The 18288-nt window shown below is 45.3% G+C and overlaps 1 protein-coding gene across 1 annotated transcript in view; it reads left to right on the top strand.

Moving 5' to 3' along the window:
- ATP6V1C1 (ATPase H+ transporting V1 subunit C1) overlaps positions 1–18288 on the top strand; it is a 37138-nt gene that overhangs the window by 8728 nt on the left and 10122 nt on the right. Inside the window, exons 6-8 of the mRNA XM_060775694.2 lie at positions 7123–7214; positions 8945–9043; positions 11977–12045. Of these exons, the coding sequence (XP_060631677.2) occupies positions 7123–7214; positions 8945–9043; positions 11977–12045 (260 nt within the window). The remainder of the gene's footprint in view (positions 1–7122; positions 7215–8944; positions 9044–11976; positions 12046–18288) is intronic.

Below are 18288 nucleotides of genomic sequence, written 5' to 3'. Positions count from 1 at the left end.
AGCTGCAGCTTCCGGGCCGTCTTTAAGGGCAGCCCCATGTAGAGAGCGTTGCAGTAGTCAAGACGGGATGTGACCAGAGCATGTACCACCGTGGCCAAGTCAGACTTCCCAAGGTACGGGCGCAGCTGGCGCACAAGCCGAAGCTGTGCAAATGCTCCCCTGGTCACCGCTGAAACCTGGGGGTCCAGGCTCAATGATGAGTCCAGGGTTACACCCAAGCTGCGAACCTGCGCCTTCAAGGGGAGTGCGACCCCATCCAGCACAGGCTGTAACCCTATACCCTGCTCGGCCTTGCGACTGACCAGGAGTACCTCTGTCTTGTCTGGATTTAATTTCAGTTTGTTCGCCCTCATCCAGACCATTACAGCGGCCAGGCACCGGTTCAGGACTTCGACAGCCTCCTTAGTAGCAGGTGGGAAGGAGTGACAGAGCTGGACATCATCTGCGTACAGATGACACCGCACCCCGAAACTCCGGATGATCTCACCCAGCGGCTTCATGTAGATATTAAACAGCATGGGGGACAGGATAGAACCCTGAGGAACCCCACAGGTCAACGGCTGTGGAGTTGAACAGGAGTCCCCCAATAACACCTTCTGGGTACGGCCTTCCAGAAATGACTGGAGCCACTGCAGAGCAGTGCCCCCAAGACCCACTTCCGCAAGGCGCCCCAGAAGGATACCGTGGTCGACGGTATCGAAGGCCGCTGAGAGGTCCAGGAGCACCAACAGGGACACACTCCCCCTGTCTAGCTCCCGGCGCAGATCATCCACTAAGGCGACCAAGACCGTCTCGGTACCATGTCCCGGTCTGAAACCAGACTGTGCCGGATCCAGATAATCCGTGTCTCTCAAGAGTACCTGGAGTTGTGAAGCCACCACGCTTTCCATGACTTTGCCCAAAAAGGGAAGATTGGAAACAGGCCGAAAGTTGTCGAATTTAGTGGGGTCCTGTGATGGTTTCTTCAACAGCGGCTTTATAATAGCCTGTTTTAGGCTCGCTGGAATCTTGCCTTCCCGAAGGGAGGCATTAACCACCACCGTTACCCACTCAGCCAATCCCCCTCTGGCCTCCCTCAGAAGCCAGGATGGGCAGGGGTCTAGGATGGACGTGGTGGGCCTCATTCCTCCAAGTATCTTGTCCACATCCTCGGGCTTCACAAACTGAAAAGAATCCAACAAAATAGGACAAGCAGGCGCTCGTGTCACATCCACAGAGACTGCATTTAATGTGGTGTCCAGCCCAGAGCGGATCAAAGCAACTTTGTCTGCAAAGAACCGAGCAAATGCTTCACAGCGCGTGGCCGAATTGTCAGGGCTCCCACCTGAGGTGGTGGGAGTCAAAAGACCTCTGACAATCCGAAACAACTCCGCCGGACGGTTTTTTGCAGACGCAATAGTAGCCGCAAAGAAAGTCTTCTTTGCGGCTTTTATTGCCACGGCGTATGCCCTCAAAAAGGACACGAACCGTGCTCGGTTTGGCTCGCTTGGGTCTGAGCGCCACACGCTCTCTAGTTCCCTCTTCCTTCGCTTCATCGCTGCCAACTCCTCAGTGAACCAAGGAGATGGTTTAGCTCGGTTACTTGAGAGGGGACGTTCCGGAGCGATCGTGTCAATTGCCCTGGCCATCTCCCCATTCCAGAGAGCGACCAAGGCCTCGACATGATCACCTGCCGAGGTGGCGGGAAAATCCCCAAGAGCCGTCAGGAATCCATTCGGATCCATAAGCCTCCTGGGGCGGACCAACTTAATGGGTCCTCCACCTTTGCGGAGGTTGGGGGGCGCAGTGAGTCTAAATCTGATCAGGAAGTGGTCAGTCCACGGCAACGGAGAGATGGACAACTCCTCCACACCGCCACCCTGCTCCCATCCCTGACAGAAAACCAAGTCCAATGTGTGTCCAGCACAGTGGGTGGGGCCAGTTATTTGTTGGGACAGCCCCATGGTTGCCATGGCAGACATGAAGTCCTGAGCCGCTCCTGTGGGGGCCGCCTCGGCATGGATGTTGAAGTCCCCCAGCACAAGAAGCCGTTGGGACTCCAACACCAGGCTCGAGACCACCCCCGCTAGCTCAGGCAGGGAGACTGTAGTGCAGCGAGGTGGACGGTACACTAACAGAATCCCTATTCTGTCCCGGTCACCCACCGTCAGGTGGACGCATTCAAAATTTGTGGTCTGCGGGATGGGGCTCCTGGTCAGATGGATGGAATCTCTATAGATCACTGCGACCCCGCCTCCCCGTCCTCCGGATCTAGGTTGGTGCTGTACGGAGAAGCCTGGAGGACAAAGATGGGTCAGGTTTACCCCTCCAGCTTCATCCAACCAGGTCTCCGTAATGCACGCCAGATCTGCCCGCTCCTCCAGGATTAGGTCCTGGATCCAGGTCGTTTTTCCGTTGACAGATCTGGCGTTCAGCAGCACCACCTTCAATCCCGAGGGCCCGCTCACCTGGCTACACCAATTTACCTTAGGAGACCGGTTGGGAGTTATTAATTTAGATAGGCGGTCCGAATTAGGCCGAATTCGAGGTCTCCTTCTTCCGCATCTCCTCCTTCCCACCACGACCTCTATGGGGGCCCCACGGCTAGTGGAACTCCTCCCTCCCTCCATGCCGCGATCTAATATCAGGGACTTGATTCCTGCTTCATCAGCTGTATGCTTTGTTGGATCCTGCCAACATCCTTTCTCTCCTTCCTCCCTCCTCTCGGTCCCATTGGGCTCCAGCCCACCTCCCCCCCTGGCCTTTCCGCTAACTACTAATAACAGAGATAGTATTAACAGGGGAGTGGGGGGCCACATGGATGATAATAGCTACCGGTGGTGGGGGCGTTTCAGCCGCACCCGTTAGACAGTTGTAAAGTGCGAGAGTGCAAGAGTCTTAGATGCGATACAGACAGCAGTACCACTCGGTTGCCTTATAGAGATAAGGAAACTAAAAATCAAATAAGACATATACGTCAGGTTATAAAATGACACATTATTAAAAACAGACAAACATCATACAGAGGAGGTTTGAGATGGTTGCTTCCTCCAACACAAGCTTTCTGTAATCAGTACCTTGTTACATTTCTGATTCTAGAGGGGTGTTTTTTGTCAGAAATAATTTTGGAACCTGAATGCATAGATTGATCTCTATTAATTTATTTGAATTCATAAACTTGATTACCCTTAAAAAAAGAATAATGAGATAAGGTTCTGAAATTAAACACTATCGAAGAGATTTGTGGTGCAAAAATCTGTGGCTTAAGCTGACATTTTTAGGAAATTAAACATTGTCTTCTGAGAATGAAAAACAACACATCTCAAGGCCTGTGTCACAAAGTAACCTCTTATTAGCCTTGCATGTTATGGGGAAGTATTTGTATATGAAGCTGCAGAATTGGCACTGGTCACAAATATGCAGAGAAATTGATTCAGACTGACATAAAAAATTATTATTATTTATTTAAAACTTTTTTATCCCGGTCTTCTCTACCTCTGTAGAGGGACTCAGACCAGCTAACAGCAAAAATTCAATGCTAACAGTGAAATCTAAAACATATCAAGCAGTAAATTAACACATACATAAAATAAATACAAATACAAAAAGCTGTTTGCCAAGATAAAGATGGCAGATAAATTTTAATGTGTTCATTTCAGTAGGTCTGTGGGCTAAATTTCTCTCCAAGGGGTCCTCCAGGAACTATCAAAAATGCCAGAAAAAGAAGAAAGTAGTGGTTGAAAGTCCACTACATTTGAAAAAGAAAGAAACACTATTTTTAAACAGTGCAATAGTCTCCTGTAGCCCATTTACAAGATGAATGGCTGCTCTTGGCAGTTCATTTGTTTTGCCAGAAAAGGGATGGAAAAATAAGATTTGCTTGCCACATTCAGCCCTAAGAATGTAAATTCCCCATCCCAGCGTCATTCCAGTTGACTTGCTTTGGTTTCAGTCAGGTTCCGGACAGATTTCTTCATTCTTATTCCAGTGGATGAAAGAGAGAAGAAGAGGGGAAGCATTGAAGTGTCATAACAGTTTTAATTGGGTGATTACGTAAGGCCCTTGAATGAGAGGGTTGTGTGAAAAAAAACCTTTTGGAACACCCCAGCCAAAGTAGTAGGAAAGATAGAATTGTTGCTCAATGTTTGTAAAAGTTTGCTCAATTTTAAGAAAAGTGCATAATTATCAGATCTTATCCCACACTAAATCTTCCCCTTCCCAGCTCTCTGTGTCTGTCTTCTTCATCCACAGGAAAAATTAAACTGGCAGCCATTCAGGTTCTGTTGTATTTGGCAGCTGTGGGGTTTCTTTTTTCTGGCCATGCGCCTAAGCATTTTAGTTTCCTCACCATCTTACAAGAGAATCCATCCTTTTAGACTTCAGCTGAAAAATGTTGGCCCGCCAGCAATGCTTGATAGGTACGGCATTGTGCTGCATATACTTGTGAATTACCAATTAGGTTCATCAAGTTCCCAGCTCTAGGTGCTGGTCACAGACAATGGATATCTTATTGATTGATTGATTTGTTGTCGAAGGCTTTCATGGTCTGAATCACTGCGTTGTTGTGAGTTTTCCAGGCTGTATGGCCATGTTCCAGAAGCATTCTTTTGTGATGTTTCGCCTGCATCTTATGGCAGCATCCTCAGTGGTTGAGAGGTCAGCTGGAAACTAGGCAGTTAGGGTTTATATATCTGTGCAATGTTCAAAGTGGGAGAAAGAACTTTTGTTTGTTTGAGGTAGGTGTGAGTGTTGCAATTGGCCACCTTGATTAGCATTGAATAGCCTTTCAGCTTCAAGGTCTGACTGTTTACAGCCTGGGGGAATCCTTTGTTGGGAGGTGTCAATCAGGACCAGCTTACCTGGAAGCCAGGGCAACAACAACAAAAAAACCTTTATTTATATACTGCTTTATCTCCCCAAAAGGACTCAGAGCGGTTTCCAAGTGACATAATCAATACATACAAAGAGAACAGCATGAACATAAAATTAACATTACTGTACATTTAAGCATTAAAAACCACAATAGCACATATATTTAAAATAATCCTGCCTGTTCAAGGCAGTTTAAAAGGCCGGCGGGTTAGTGCGATTTTAGAGGGCCCAGGAAATTAGGTAGAGTCTATGGCTGCACATTTCCAGGGCCTAATAGAAGAAGAAAGTGACCTGGGTAACTGGTAGAAAAAGATATGGCCAGTTTCTACAATATCTGGGGCAGAGCTAGAACTAGTCATTCTCAAAAGTTTGTTTAAACCACCAGGTCTTCAGGCTCTTATGAAAAGAGGGGTGGGATGGGGCCTGTCTTATTTCTCCAGGAAGGGCGTTCCGGGGGAGTGGGGGGAACCAAAGAGAAGGCCATCTCTCTTGTCCCCACCAACCATTCTTGTGATGGTGGTGGGAGCGAAAGGAGGGCCTCCCCAGAAGATCTTAAAGAGGGAGATGTGATCGCGAAGATAGGCGGGGCCCAAAGGGCAATGAGTTTGCAAGACCTAAGCAGGCTGTTGATTAGGGTTACTTGGAGGTTTTTTGTTCAAGGAGTCACCATCTTAAAAACCCTAAAATCAGGACAGTAAATAAAGAAAGAGCAACACTCTGAAAACAAGAGAATTCCAGACATGATACAATTGGGGCCAGCTAACACCCCCCAACAAAGGATTCCCCCAGGCAGGAAGCACCCAAGCTTTGAAGCTGCAAGGACATTCAGTGCTAATCAAGGTGATCAGTTGCAACATTCACACTTGCCTTCAACAGACAAGAGTTCTTTTTCCCATCCTGGACCTTCAATAGAAATATAAACCTCCCTTGTCTAGTTTCCAGTATACCTCATAACCTCTGAGGATGCCTGCCATAGATGTGAGTGAAATGTCAGGAGAGAATGCTTCTGGAACATGGCCATACAGCCCGAAAAATTCACAGCAACCCAGTGATTTTGGCCATGAAAGCCTTCGACAACACAAGTTTAAAAGTAGATGAAACATCTTGAGAAGATTTAAAACTGTACATAAGAAGATTTGGATTAAATCAGCTGGATCCCAAAGCAGAATTCAAAAGCTGTTGTTTCAAGGATAGAGCAAATGAATCTTTGGAGGGGATCAGTAGCAGAAAACAGACTTTGAAACCTGTTGTAATTGCCTATCCATGTAGTAGAGCTGCAGAGGAGATTGGGACAGTCTGCTCATCATTAGAAGAGTGTAAGACTATCCCTTCTGATACAGGATGTCTGGCACCAGCTTTCCCCTGGAGGAGAGTGACCTTCCTCAGATGGTGGATTAACGGCCTAAATAAATTATCACCATTAATCAAGGGTACCATTGTGCTGTGGGAAGAGACTAAGTTAAATAGCTTGGTAGGGAACATAACACCAAAGTAAAATGCCATCTGAGGCTAGTACAGTTACGGATTTCCCTGAGTGGTCACAACTGCTTGCTGCTTGTTGGTTTTTTTAATCTGTTGGAGCTTTAAAAAGTCACTTTTTTGCATGTAAGTCTCAGAATCCACCAGCCAGCATTGGGGATTGAAGCTGGGGCTTACAACGGGAGTTCACTTTACTCCCTGGATTCAAACCACCAAGCTTTTGGTCAGCAAGTTCAGCAGCTCAGCAGTTTGACCCACTGTGCCGCCTGGGAAGAATTAGATAGAGCCTCCTTCCATTCCATGTTAGTTAGTTGAATTTTTCTTCAAGACTGGTAATAGGCATTATCCTTCACTTGAATGCAACAAGCCAGCTTCGTTGCAAAATGGAGACCTGCCTTTCTAGTATTTTTATCCAGAAAGGTTGCCTATGAATCAATGTAACAAATAATCGCCTTCATGATGAATAAATTCAGCTTGGGTCACATAAACCACAAATGGAACTTGTTTGTTGATTCTGAGAATAGTTTTCTGTAGAGACTAAAGAATGCTCCAGGGCACAGTAATGCCTACTCTAATTACAGACTCCCCAAACACAGTTTTAATAAGGTAGAGTCCTTGGCTTTCAAAACCTTGGATGAGTAAGAAAGATCTAATCTACTAGTCTGCGTGTTTTATCTCATTTCCATATGTCTCCTTTTAAAAATAAGTATAGCTATTATATGTATACTCCTGTTTAGCAGTACTTTTCAAATTCTCAACACTGTTTTTGTTTTTGAATTTTGTTTTTTAAAGGGAGTGACTCAGATTGACAACGATCTAAAGGCAAGGGCTTCGGCGTACAATAGTTTGAAAGGCAACCTTCAGAACTTGGAAAGAAAGAATGCGTGAGTTGTTTTGAAGTTCTATAAGGCATTATCATTGATTTGATTTCAGTATGATTTTTGAAATAAATATTTTGCCATACAAGAACCCGAATTTGGATTTAATCATACATACTCATTTTGGGTGGAAGTAAGGTAAAGATCCGGACAACTGTGTCCAAAGATGATTTGAGCACCTTTATTTCCATTCATGTTTGACCTCACTCTCTGCAGCTTGGTCTACACACAGACACAGCCTCCTCCCAGCCAGGAGGCTGTCTTTAAATTTGACATTTACCATATATCCTTGAGGATAAGCCGGGTGTTTCAATCCTTTCTTAGGCTGAAAAAGCCCCTCATAGCTTATAATCAAGTCAAAGTTATATATTATTTTATTTGTGATATCATTATTATTTTATTACATTTATTATTTTACTCTATTACTGTTATTACATTTACCTTATTTTACTCTATTATTATTATTATTACATTTATTATTTTACTCTCTTTATTATTATTGGAAGGATACGTAAACACATTTACATTGAAGAAGGTTAAAATAATGGTTTAATCAGAGTTGGACAGCTTTATCTTAAAGATTTATGTAAATATTTAAAAATGTTTAACCTACTGATGCCTCAGCTAATGTATTTTATTTTATTTATTTATCGTGTCAGCCAACCGAACAGTTGTATTAAATTTTTGACAGAACAAACAAACAAACATACATACAAAAGACACAGAGTTTGCAAGCTTGGTAGTTGATTAAATGTCCTTTGACCAGTATCTGGCCACTTTGAGTGCTTCTGGTGTTGCCGCAAGAAGGTCCTCCATTGTGCATGTAGTAGGGCTCAGGTTGCATTGCAGCAGGTGGTCTGTAGTGTGCTCTTCTCCACACTCTCATGTCGTGGATTCCACTTTGTAGCCCCACTTCTTAGGGTTGGCTCTGCATCTTGTGGTGCCAGAGTGAAGTCTGTTCAGCGCCTTCCAAGTCGCCCAGTTTTTTCTGTGTGCCTAAGGGGGAGTCTCTTACTGGTCAAAGGACATTTAATCAACTACCAAGCTTGCAAACTCTGTGTCTTTTGTATGTTTGTTTGTTTGTTCTGTCAAAAATTTAATACAACTGTTCGGTTGCCTGATTAAGGTTCTGGGTTTGAGCCTGCCACTTTTGGACTCCCGCTTGCTGAGGTGTTTCAGTGAGTGTCTCTGTAGATCTTAGAAAACTATTTATTGATTTAAGTCATTGGCGTGCTGGCTGATGCCCAAACAAGGGATGAGTTGGAGATGTCTCTGCCTTGGTTCTTTCACTATTGGCTGCTACTTCCCGGCGGATGTCAGGTGGAAGCAACCAGAAGTTAATGTAATTGTATTGGTATCTATTTTTATGTTGAAATTAGGTGCCTCGGCTTATATTCGGGTAGGCTTATATTCGAGTATATAGGGTACATAAAGAATCAGGCTGTGTACTGTAACACTGTCCTTGTAACTTTAAGTGTGGAGTTATTTAGACTTGACATGCTTCCCCTATTTTCCTTTAAATTGAGCATTTGTTGAGCTCAAGGGCTTAAAAAAATACAAACTTGTATTTATATCACTGTTGCGTTCTTGAAAACTAATCGCTGCCACAGATTGTATGTATCAGTTCCTTCAGGAAGATTACAGACATGTTAATATCTGGTATTCAGTCACATTATTCACACAAACTAAAGAGTAGGATTGTAGCCTCACTTTCTGATCTGCTTATGCTTTGACAGGGGGAGTTTGCTAACAAGGAGTCTAGCTGAAATTGTGAAGAAAGACGACTTCGTGTTGGATTCTGAATATTTGATTACATTGTTAGTGGTTGTACCAAAGTAAGTCAGCCTTCCTTTCTAAAAGTATGAAAGAAAGTTAAATGGAAGCAAGAATATTCTGATTAGAAGGAGAATGATTCCATTGAGCTGTTTATTGAAATTAACATGTCACAACATTAGCAAAATCTGCCATCTTAAAATGAAATCAGTTAAGAAAAATCTTCCCAAGGCTAGATTTTCCCTCACCTCTCATCACTACTTTAAGGATGTTATTGTTTTGCTCTATTTCATGTATTTATTTGTAAATTAACAAACTAAGTCAACAATTCACTTCTGAATACTCAAGTTTTATTTTCTTTGCTTTTGTTTTCCATATTTTATCATTCAGTCTAGTAGAGCATTCATAGTCATAATAAACCACAGAGCATTTTAATGTCACAATTGGTGACGAAGCAGGTTACACCACTGAATTGCTGAACTTGCTGACCAAAAGGTCATAGATTTGAATCCAGGGAGCAGGGTGAGCTCCCACTGTTAGCCCCAGCTTCTGCCAACCTAGCAGTTCGAAAACATGCAAATGTGAGTAGATCAGTAGGTACTGCTTCAGTGAGAAAGTAATGGTGCTCCATGCAGTCATGCTGGCCACATGACCTAGGAGGTGTCTACGGAAAACACCGGCTTCTCAGCTTAGAAATAGAGATGAGCACCACCTCCCAGAGTTGGACACGACTGGACTTTAATGTCAGGGGAAACCTTTACCCTTTACTATGTTGAAGATTTAACTTATTTATTTATTGTGTCAGGAGCAAGCCAAACAGTTGTATTGCATTTTTAACAAAACAAACAAACAGACAAAAAAAACAAGGTTTGCAAGCTTGGTAGTTGATTAAATGTCCTTTGACCAGTATCTGGCCACTTGGAGTGCCTCTGGTGTTGCCGCAAGGAGGTCCTCCATTGTGCATGTGGCAGGGCTCAGGGTGCATCACAGCAGATGGTCCGTAGCCCCATTTCTTAAGGTTGGCTCTGCATCTCGCGGTGCCAAAGCGCAGTCTGTTCAGCGCCTTCCAAGTCGGCCAGTTTTCTGTGTGCCCAGGGGGGAGTCTCTCATTTGGTATCAGCCATTGATTGAGGTTCTGGGTTTGAGCCTGCCACTTTTGGACTCTCACTTGCTGAGGTGTTCCAGCGAGTGTCTCTCTTGATTTAAGTCGTTGATGTGCTGGCTAATATCCAAACAGGGGATGAGCTGGAGATTTAACTTATAACCTAAAAGAATACCAATGGCTCTTTGTAACATTTTAAAAAGCTGGAATCCGCTTCTACACCCATTCTTATGAAAATAACTTTTTAAAATTAGTAAGATGTCAAAGTAGGACTGAAATAAGAAGCCTTTGAGTTTAACTTCATCTGTAATTATATAGAACATTCTCCAGCTCAGAGAAAGGGGGAATATATGATCCCTAGTTGGGAGTGAACTGTTATGTTTGATCTTTCCGGTGCTGCTTAGGGATTACAGTAGTTATAATCCGATAACCTCTGGAGGTTTTCACTCCAGTTATAAATCTAAATGTCTATACCATTCTGCCCAAAGGGTTAGGATTGTAATAACTAGGGAACAGAATATAATGGTTTTTGTTGTTGTTGGCTGCCATCGAATCAGCGTCAACTTACAGTAATCCTATGCATTGGAGACTTCTAATATACCTTGTTAACAACATTGTCAGTTTACTGAGCATTATTGTCTTTTCTGTTAGACCATGCCATCTCAAGGTATGACCAAAGTCCTACAGTCCCATTTTAGTCATTTTGACTTGTAGTAAGAGTTCAAGTTTAATTTGCTTTTGCAGCCACTTGAATGTATGATAAGGTTTACACATTCAAAATACCTTTCCTATCCAAAAGCTTTCTTGTTTTGGATTTGTTTTCAGGTTCTATTTATTTTGGAATCATAAACACACATACATAGAGCACTTAAAATGTTGTCTGTAGGCCTGAGGAGAAGAGTTCATCTATGTTTGTTTTCTCTTCTCAATTTTCCATTTAGAGTGAGTCATTCTTGGAGATGCAAAAATGTGTCTGACTTCAAAGATGTCAGGGGGAAAAAACAGAATTGCCATGTTTTATAATAAACTAGTTAAATATGTTTCAGGCTTTTCAAACCATGCAAACTTCTCTTTTGGTGTGTTGAGTATAAAGTTTCTAGAGTGAATTATATTTCCTATTTTTAATGGGAAAGGTAAACTTTAAAAAAATTAGAAGTCCAAAACTGTATTTTTTTAATAGTAAAGGGTAAAGGTTTCCCCTTGACATTAAGTCTAGTCATATCCGACTCTGGGGGTGGTACTCATTTCCGTTTCAAAGCCCAAGAGCCGGCGGTATCCATAGACACCTCCAAGGTCATGTGGTCAGTGCTGTTAGCTTCCTGCAGAAGTGATACCTATTGATCTACTTACATGTTTTTGAACTGCTAGGTTGGCAGAAGCTGGGGCTAACTGCGGGAGCTCACCCCACTCCCTGGGTTCGAACAGCCAACCTTTTGGTCAGCAAGTTCAGCAGCTCAGAAGTGTAACCCACTGCACCACTGGGGGCTCCATTTTTTAAAATAAGATACTTTAAAAATGAGTTCGGAGTGTGCTTCATTATGAAATCCTAAGTTAACCTCGATTGTCTCAGTATTTGTGGTGTTTCCTTATTTGTAAAAAAAGAAAGGATGTATTCAACTGTTCAAAAACATTCCCCCATATTTCTTTTATTTTAAGCCTTGTGAAACTGAAATGGTTGTGTGCTGTACGCAATATTTTGTACACGCTGACGGGCCTTTTAAAACCCTCAATTTTCACATTAGGTTCTTTTGCACCTGAAAACCATGTGAAGAGCAAAGACTTGCTAGAGAACTATCAGCTGCAGCATGCCATTCAATACCTGAAAAGGAAGTTGGGCAGACATAAATATATTTGGAGTGCTCACTAAAGTATAACCTTTTCTTCATTTTTTAGGTTAAATTTTAATGATTGGATGAAGCAGTATGAAACTTTGACTGATATGATAGTCCCACGATCCAGCAAGTAAGTTTTGTTTTGTTATTTCTTTCCATTGAAATGGAGAAAATGGGTTTTGGGGACCTGGTTTAACTATTGCGGGCATGGGCAAACTTCAGTCCTCCAGGCATTTTGGAATTCAACTCCCAGAAATCCCAGCCAGCTCATAAGCTGGCTGGGATTTCTGGGAGTTGAAGTCCAAAACACCTGGAGGGCCAAAGTTTGCCCTTGTCTGATCTAATGCTTTAAATGTCTTCTTTTTCCCTCTCGAAAAACTTGATTCTTTTAGAGTCCCTACATTGCTTCTTATGCCTGGCTTTGGAATCAGTTCATTCTGTTTAAACTCCCCTTCTCTAATTTCTCCCTTAAACTTTCTGAATTTTTTTTAAAAAATCCCCTTTCTCTACTTGGAAGTTATCCTGTGGTCCAGACTGTGTGATGTCTTCATGTTTGCCTGTGAGAAGGATTTTTATAAAGTGAAAGGAAGTGGGTTGCTGTGAGTTTTCTAATCTGTATGGCCATGTTCCAGAAGCATTCTCTCCTGACGTTTTGCTCACATCTATGGCAGGCATCCTCAGAGTTTGTGAGGTTACCTCTCAACCTCTGAGGATGCCTGCCATAGATGTGGGTGAAACGTCAAAAGAGAATGCTTCTGAAACATGGCCATTCAGCCCGGAAAACTCACAGCAACCCAGTGATTCCAGCCATGAAAGCCTTCGACAACACATTGAATGGAATTGTATCCCATTAACAGGATGAGAAGCCAGTTTCAGTCTCCTGCTTATTCATCTAACAGGTTACTACTGAGTTGTTCTTTTTCAAGCAGACCCTGAAGAGAGAAGGAAAGAGGCAATCAGGCAAAGAGGCCTGGACTCTTCGCTAAGCTTGGAACCCCAAGTTTCGGCGGTTTCCAGGGGAGCATTTGCACAATTAAAACTTGTGCGCCAGTTGCGCCCGTACCTTGGGAAGCCTGACTTGGCCACGGTAGTCCACGCTCTGGTTACATCCCGTATTGATTACTGCAACGCGCTCTACGTGGGGTTGCCCTTGAAGACTGCCCGGAAGCTTCAGATGGTCCAGCGCTCGGCAGCCAGGTTGCTAACGGGAGCGACACTCAGGGAGCGTACCACTCCTCTGTTGAGCCAGCTCCACTGGCTGCCAATCTGCTACCGGGCACAATTCAAGGTGCTGGCTTTAGCCTATAAAGCCCTAAACGGTTCTGGCCCCACTTACCTCTCCGAACGCATCTCCACCTATGAACCGACTAGAACATTAAGATCGTCTGGGGAGGCCCTGCTCTCGGTCCCGCCTGCATCGCAGGCGCGCTTGGCGGGGACGAGAGACGGCCTTCTCAGTGATGGCCCCTCGGCTATGGAATGCCTTACCGGTAGACATCAGACAGGTACCATCGTTGCTGGCGTTTCGGAGAAAGGTCAAGACCTGGCTTTATGAACAAGCGTTTGGTTAAACAGTGCAACCGAACATAGGAAGACGGTAAATGGAACATAGGAATGGCACAAGGATTATGAGTTCGGATCTGATTTCATTGAGGCGCTATGTTTGTTTCATGTTGTTTGTTAATTGTAGTGGATCGGTGTTGTTGATCCTGTTGTCACATTTGTTGTGTTTTTAATTGCACTGACACTGTTATGATCATTTGTACCTTGTAAACCGCATTGAGTCGCCTGTTTGGGCTGAAAAATGCGGTATAGAAATAAAGCAAATAAATAAATAAATCATCTTTTGTATTCCAGGAGTTTGCAAGCCATTGATCTCCCACATTGTCTCATTTCTCTTTTCCGCTTTTGTTCTCAAGTGCCTGAAAGTTAACTTGTATTTCTACCTGCACTACTCACAATCAGCAGAGTCTTGAGTTGTTGTTTTTTTATGAAGAGAATCGGTTCTTTCCTACACCTAGTAGACAACAGATGAGGCAATACTCTTTTTTGCAGTTTATGGTTCAATACACTTAAAAATACACATTCTCTTAGCTCCTCCTTGTGGCCTTTAAGATTATTTATTAGAAGCATTTCCCTTTTATCCTGGAAGATTTGGCTTGACTGCAGGAGTTTCCACAGCTTTTTATCTGTCTTCACTATTGTTGTATTAATTTTGAGGCTCTGAGTTGATTTTTCCTAGAATTTGAGATGTTTTATATTCAAAATCCACCATAAATAGCTCTCAAGATCTGAGTGGGAACTCATGCCCCAAACTAAAAAAGGCCTTTCCTTGCCCTCTAGCTTTTCTCCATGTTGGTAATGAATTCGGAGAGAAATAAGGTCAAGCACTGTGAATGCCATCCACTGCATGGCTATCAGCCTCCTCCCAGTAGACTCAAGGAAAAGCTTCATGAGAAACACCACTCCTCTTAATGTTCCCCCAGCAACAGCAAGAGTTTCCTTTTGGGCAGCTAAACCAGGAAATCCCAACTGGATGGCCCCCCACAAGGGTCTGCCTCCAGGAGCAAACTAAGAATGGGAAACTTGGAAGTCTCTGAATGGACTCTGAAGTGGAGAGGGCAGATCAAAAGACAACCTGGCAAAATGGCACTAGCTAGAAGACTCCTCCACCTTGTGGGACTGTGGAGCAGAACAGACAACTCCGCATCTGTATGCTTGCCCACAATGCCCTGCCTCATGCAGAGGAAGAATTGTTTAAAGCTACAAACAGTGTGGTTGTTGCTGCCCGTTTTTGGCCTAAAATCATTTAGCCACTTGTGCTCCCTGTATTTTATTCAGTTCTATCCTTGTTTATTTATGCAATGCTTTTGACCCTGAATAAATAAAATAATAATTCACCCCAAACAAGAAGGGATAGTAAGAGCGAGGAGAGCTGATTTAAAATCATAGAATTGGAAGAGACCACAGGGGCCTTCTAGTCCAACAAGCAGCAATACACAGCTAAAGCAGTCCTGAAAAATGCTCATCCAGCTTCTTTTAAAAATCTTCCAAAGAAGGAAAGGCCTCTACTCTCCAAGGCCAGTCCATTCCACTGTTGAACACCTCTTACGGTAACAAAGTTCTTCATGTAGTTTAAGTAGCTTCGTAGTTTGATTTAAATTTAATCTGAGATTAAATGGCACCACCTTCTGACTGTTTTTTTAAATGGAGACATAAGCACCAGTATTTCAGGTGTCATGTTTCTGGCGGCTACCAGATAGTAGCAGAAAGAAACCTCATTCTTGCTTAGACATACATAGGGGAAAAATGTGTTGGACACAAAGAGGCAGTTTCCCAAATATCAGTTCATTTTTTTCACCATGAGCAAGGTTAGAAAGGATTGTGATTTTAATGCTAGCAAAATATCAGCAAGCAACTTTTGTCATTGTATTGTCGAAGGCTTTCATGGCTGGAATCACTAGGTTCTTGTGGTTTTTTCGGGCGATAGGGCGATGTTCTAGAGCAGTGGTTCTCAACCTGGGGTCCCCAGATGTTTTTTGCCTTCAACCCAACCAGCCACACTCCTTCGCTCAAGAACACTTCCCTTATTCAGTCCACTCAGCTCCCTTGATGTTTCATTATCTACCTCATCATCAGAAACATCTCTACCTAACACCCAAGGGAGATTATTTCCCAGCCCGACCTCGTCCTCTGAGAGCTGACTAGTTACAGATCTCGGCCATGTAAGGGGGGGAGTGTTCCGGAAGAAGGGGGTGCCATTCAAGTCGTGTGGGGGAGGAGAATAGTGGGTCACCGATATCCCAGGGAGAAGCGCAACAGAGTTCTTGCGACCCTGGAGAAGGTAGGTAGTGGTAGGCTCCAGGGCAGCCCCCTTGGTCTTAAGGTCCTGCTGATTAATGCCAGATCCGTTAATGGCAAGACCGCAGCCATCCAGGACTTGATCCTGGATGAGAGGGCGGATCTGGCATGCATCACCGAGACCTGGCTGGACGAGCTGGGGGGAGTAAATCTCACTCAGTTGTGTCCACCAGGTTTCGGAGTGCATCAGCAGGCCAGACAAGGGGGGCGGGGAGGAGGGGTCGCAGTAGTCTTTCGGCAATCCATCGCCGTGATCAGATGCGCTGTCCCGCAGGCTTCTGGGTTTGAGTGCGTCCACTTGAAAGTGGGGTGCTGTGACAGTGTGGGGTTTCTGCTGGTGTACCGCCCACCCCGCGACCCAGTAGTTTCCCTGTCTGAGCTAGCGGAGGTGGTCTCTAATTCGGCATTGGTCTCCCAGCGCCTGGTGGTGCTGGGAGACTTTAACATCCACGCCGAGACCACCCTATCTGGTGCAGCTCAGGACTTTATGGCCACCATGACGACCATAGGACTGTCACAAATAATATCTGGTCCCACTCATCAAGCTGGACATACTCTTGACCTTGTTTTCGTGGCGGACAACGAAATGATTAGAGTGGAAGATCAAAACATCCTTCCGGTGTCATGGTCTGATCATTATCTGATCACCTTTAGACTTGCTGCGACTCTTAACCTCCGCAGGGGTGGAGGACAGATTAAAATGGTCCGCCCCAGGAGACTGATGGATCCGGATGGATTCCTGAGGAACCTTGGGGTTCTTCCTGCCTTGGAGCCTGGCGATTCCATCGACGCCTTGGTGACTCTCTATAATGGGGAGATGTCCAGGGCGTTAGATGTGATCGCACCCGAACGCCCCATCTCGTTGCGTCGTGACAGGCCATCTCCCTGGTTCACCGGGGAGCTGACTGTGATGAAGCATACGAGAAGGGGGCTAGAGCGCAAATGGAGGAAATCTCGGGTCGTGTCTGATCGAGCACGGGCTAAAGCCTCTCTTAAGGCATACTCCGTGGCTATACGGGTGGCCAGGAAATCATTCACGACCACTCGTATAGCGTCTGCAGCAAATAGACCGTCGGAGCTGTTTCGGGTCGTGGGGGAACTCCTCCACCCACCTGTGGTGGAGGAGCTCACTGATGACCCAGCAGCTCGGTGTCGCGATTTCGCACACCATTTTGCAGGTAAAGTCGCTCAGATACGCCTTGAGCTCGACTCCAATTCCATCGCAGTGCCAGGAGAGGTGACGGAGGCATCTGCTTGCCCAATTTTGTGGGATTCTTTTAGGCTTGTTCTCCCTGAAACCGTAGAGGAGGTTCTTGGGGCTGTGAGGGCGACCACCTCACCTCTAGACCCATGCCCATCTTGGCTCATTAAATCAGCCAGGGAGGGGTTGGTTGACTGGTTTGTATTGATTATCAATGCATCGTTGGAGCAAGGGATTTTTCCATCTGGTCTGAAACAGGCTGTGGTTCGTCCACTCCTCAAAAAGGCTTCCCTTGACTCCACGGTGTTGAATAACTACAGGCCAGTCTCCAACCTCCCTTTCTTGGGTAAGGTGCTGGAGCGGGTGGTCGCCTCGCAGCTCCAGAGCTTCCTAGACGATACCAACTACCTAGATCGGTCACAGTCTGGCTTCAGGCCTGGTCATGGTACCGAGACAGCCTTGGTTGCCTTGGTGGATGACCTCCGCAGAGAGCTGGACAGGGGGAGTGTGACCCTGCTGGTTCTCCTGGACATCTCAGCGGCTTTCGATACCATCGATCATGGTATCCTTCTGGGTCGTCTCTCTGGGATGGGCCTTGGGGGCACGGTTTTGTCGTGGCTCCGGTCCTTCCTGGAGGGACGGACCCAGATGGTGAAGCTGGGAGACGCCTGCTCGGACCCCTGGCCTTTGACCTGTGGGGTCCCGCAAGGCTCCATTCTGTCGCCCATGCTTTTCAACATCTACATGAAACCGCTGGGAGAGGTCATCCGGAGTTTTGGAGTTGGGTGCCATCTTTATGCGGATGACGCGCAACTCTACTACTCTTTTCCACCTAATTCCAAGGAGGCTTCTCGGGTGCTGGACGAGTGCCTGGCCGCTGTGTCGATCTTGATGAGGAAGAGCAAGCTGAAGATCAATCCCGACAAGACAGAGGTCCTCCTGGTCGATCGTAAACCGGACCGGGGTATAGGATGGCAACCTGTGTTGGACGGGGTTACACTCCCCCTGAAGCCACAGGTCCGCAGTTTGGGTGTCCTCCTGGATTCTTCGCTCACACTTGAGGCTCAGGTGTCGGCAGTATCCGGGAGGGCCTTTGCACAATTGAGACTTGTGCGCCAACTGCGACCATACCTCGTGAAGGCTGATCTGGCCGGGGTGGTCCACGCCTTGGTCACCTCTAGAATGGATTACTGCAATGCGCTCTACGTGGGGCTGCCCTTGAAGACGACTCGGAAACTTCAATTGGTCCAGCGGGCAGCAGCTAGGATGCTAACTGGAGCTCATTATCAGGAGAGGTCAACCCTCCTGTTC

The sequence above is a fragment of the Anolis sagrei genome, chromosome 4, assembly GCF_037176765.1.
Source record: "Anolis sagrei isolate rAnoSag1 chromosome 4, rAnoSag1.mat, whole genome shotgun sequence".
Classification (NCBI taxonomy): domain Eukaryota; kingdom Metazoa; phylum Chordata; class Lepidosauria; order Squamata; family Dactyloidae; genus Anolis; species Anolis sagrei.
This window is presented reverse-complemented; position numbering and strand designations above follow the sequence as displayed.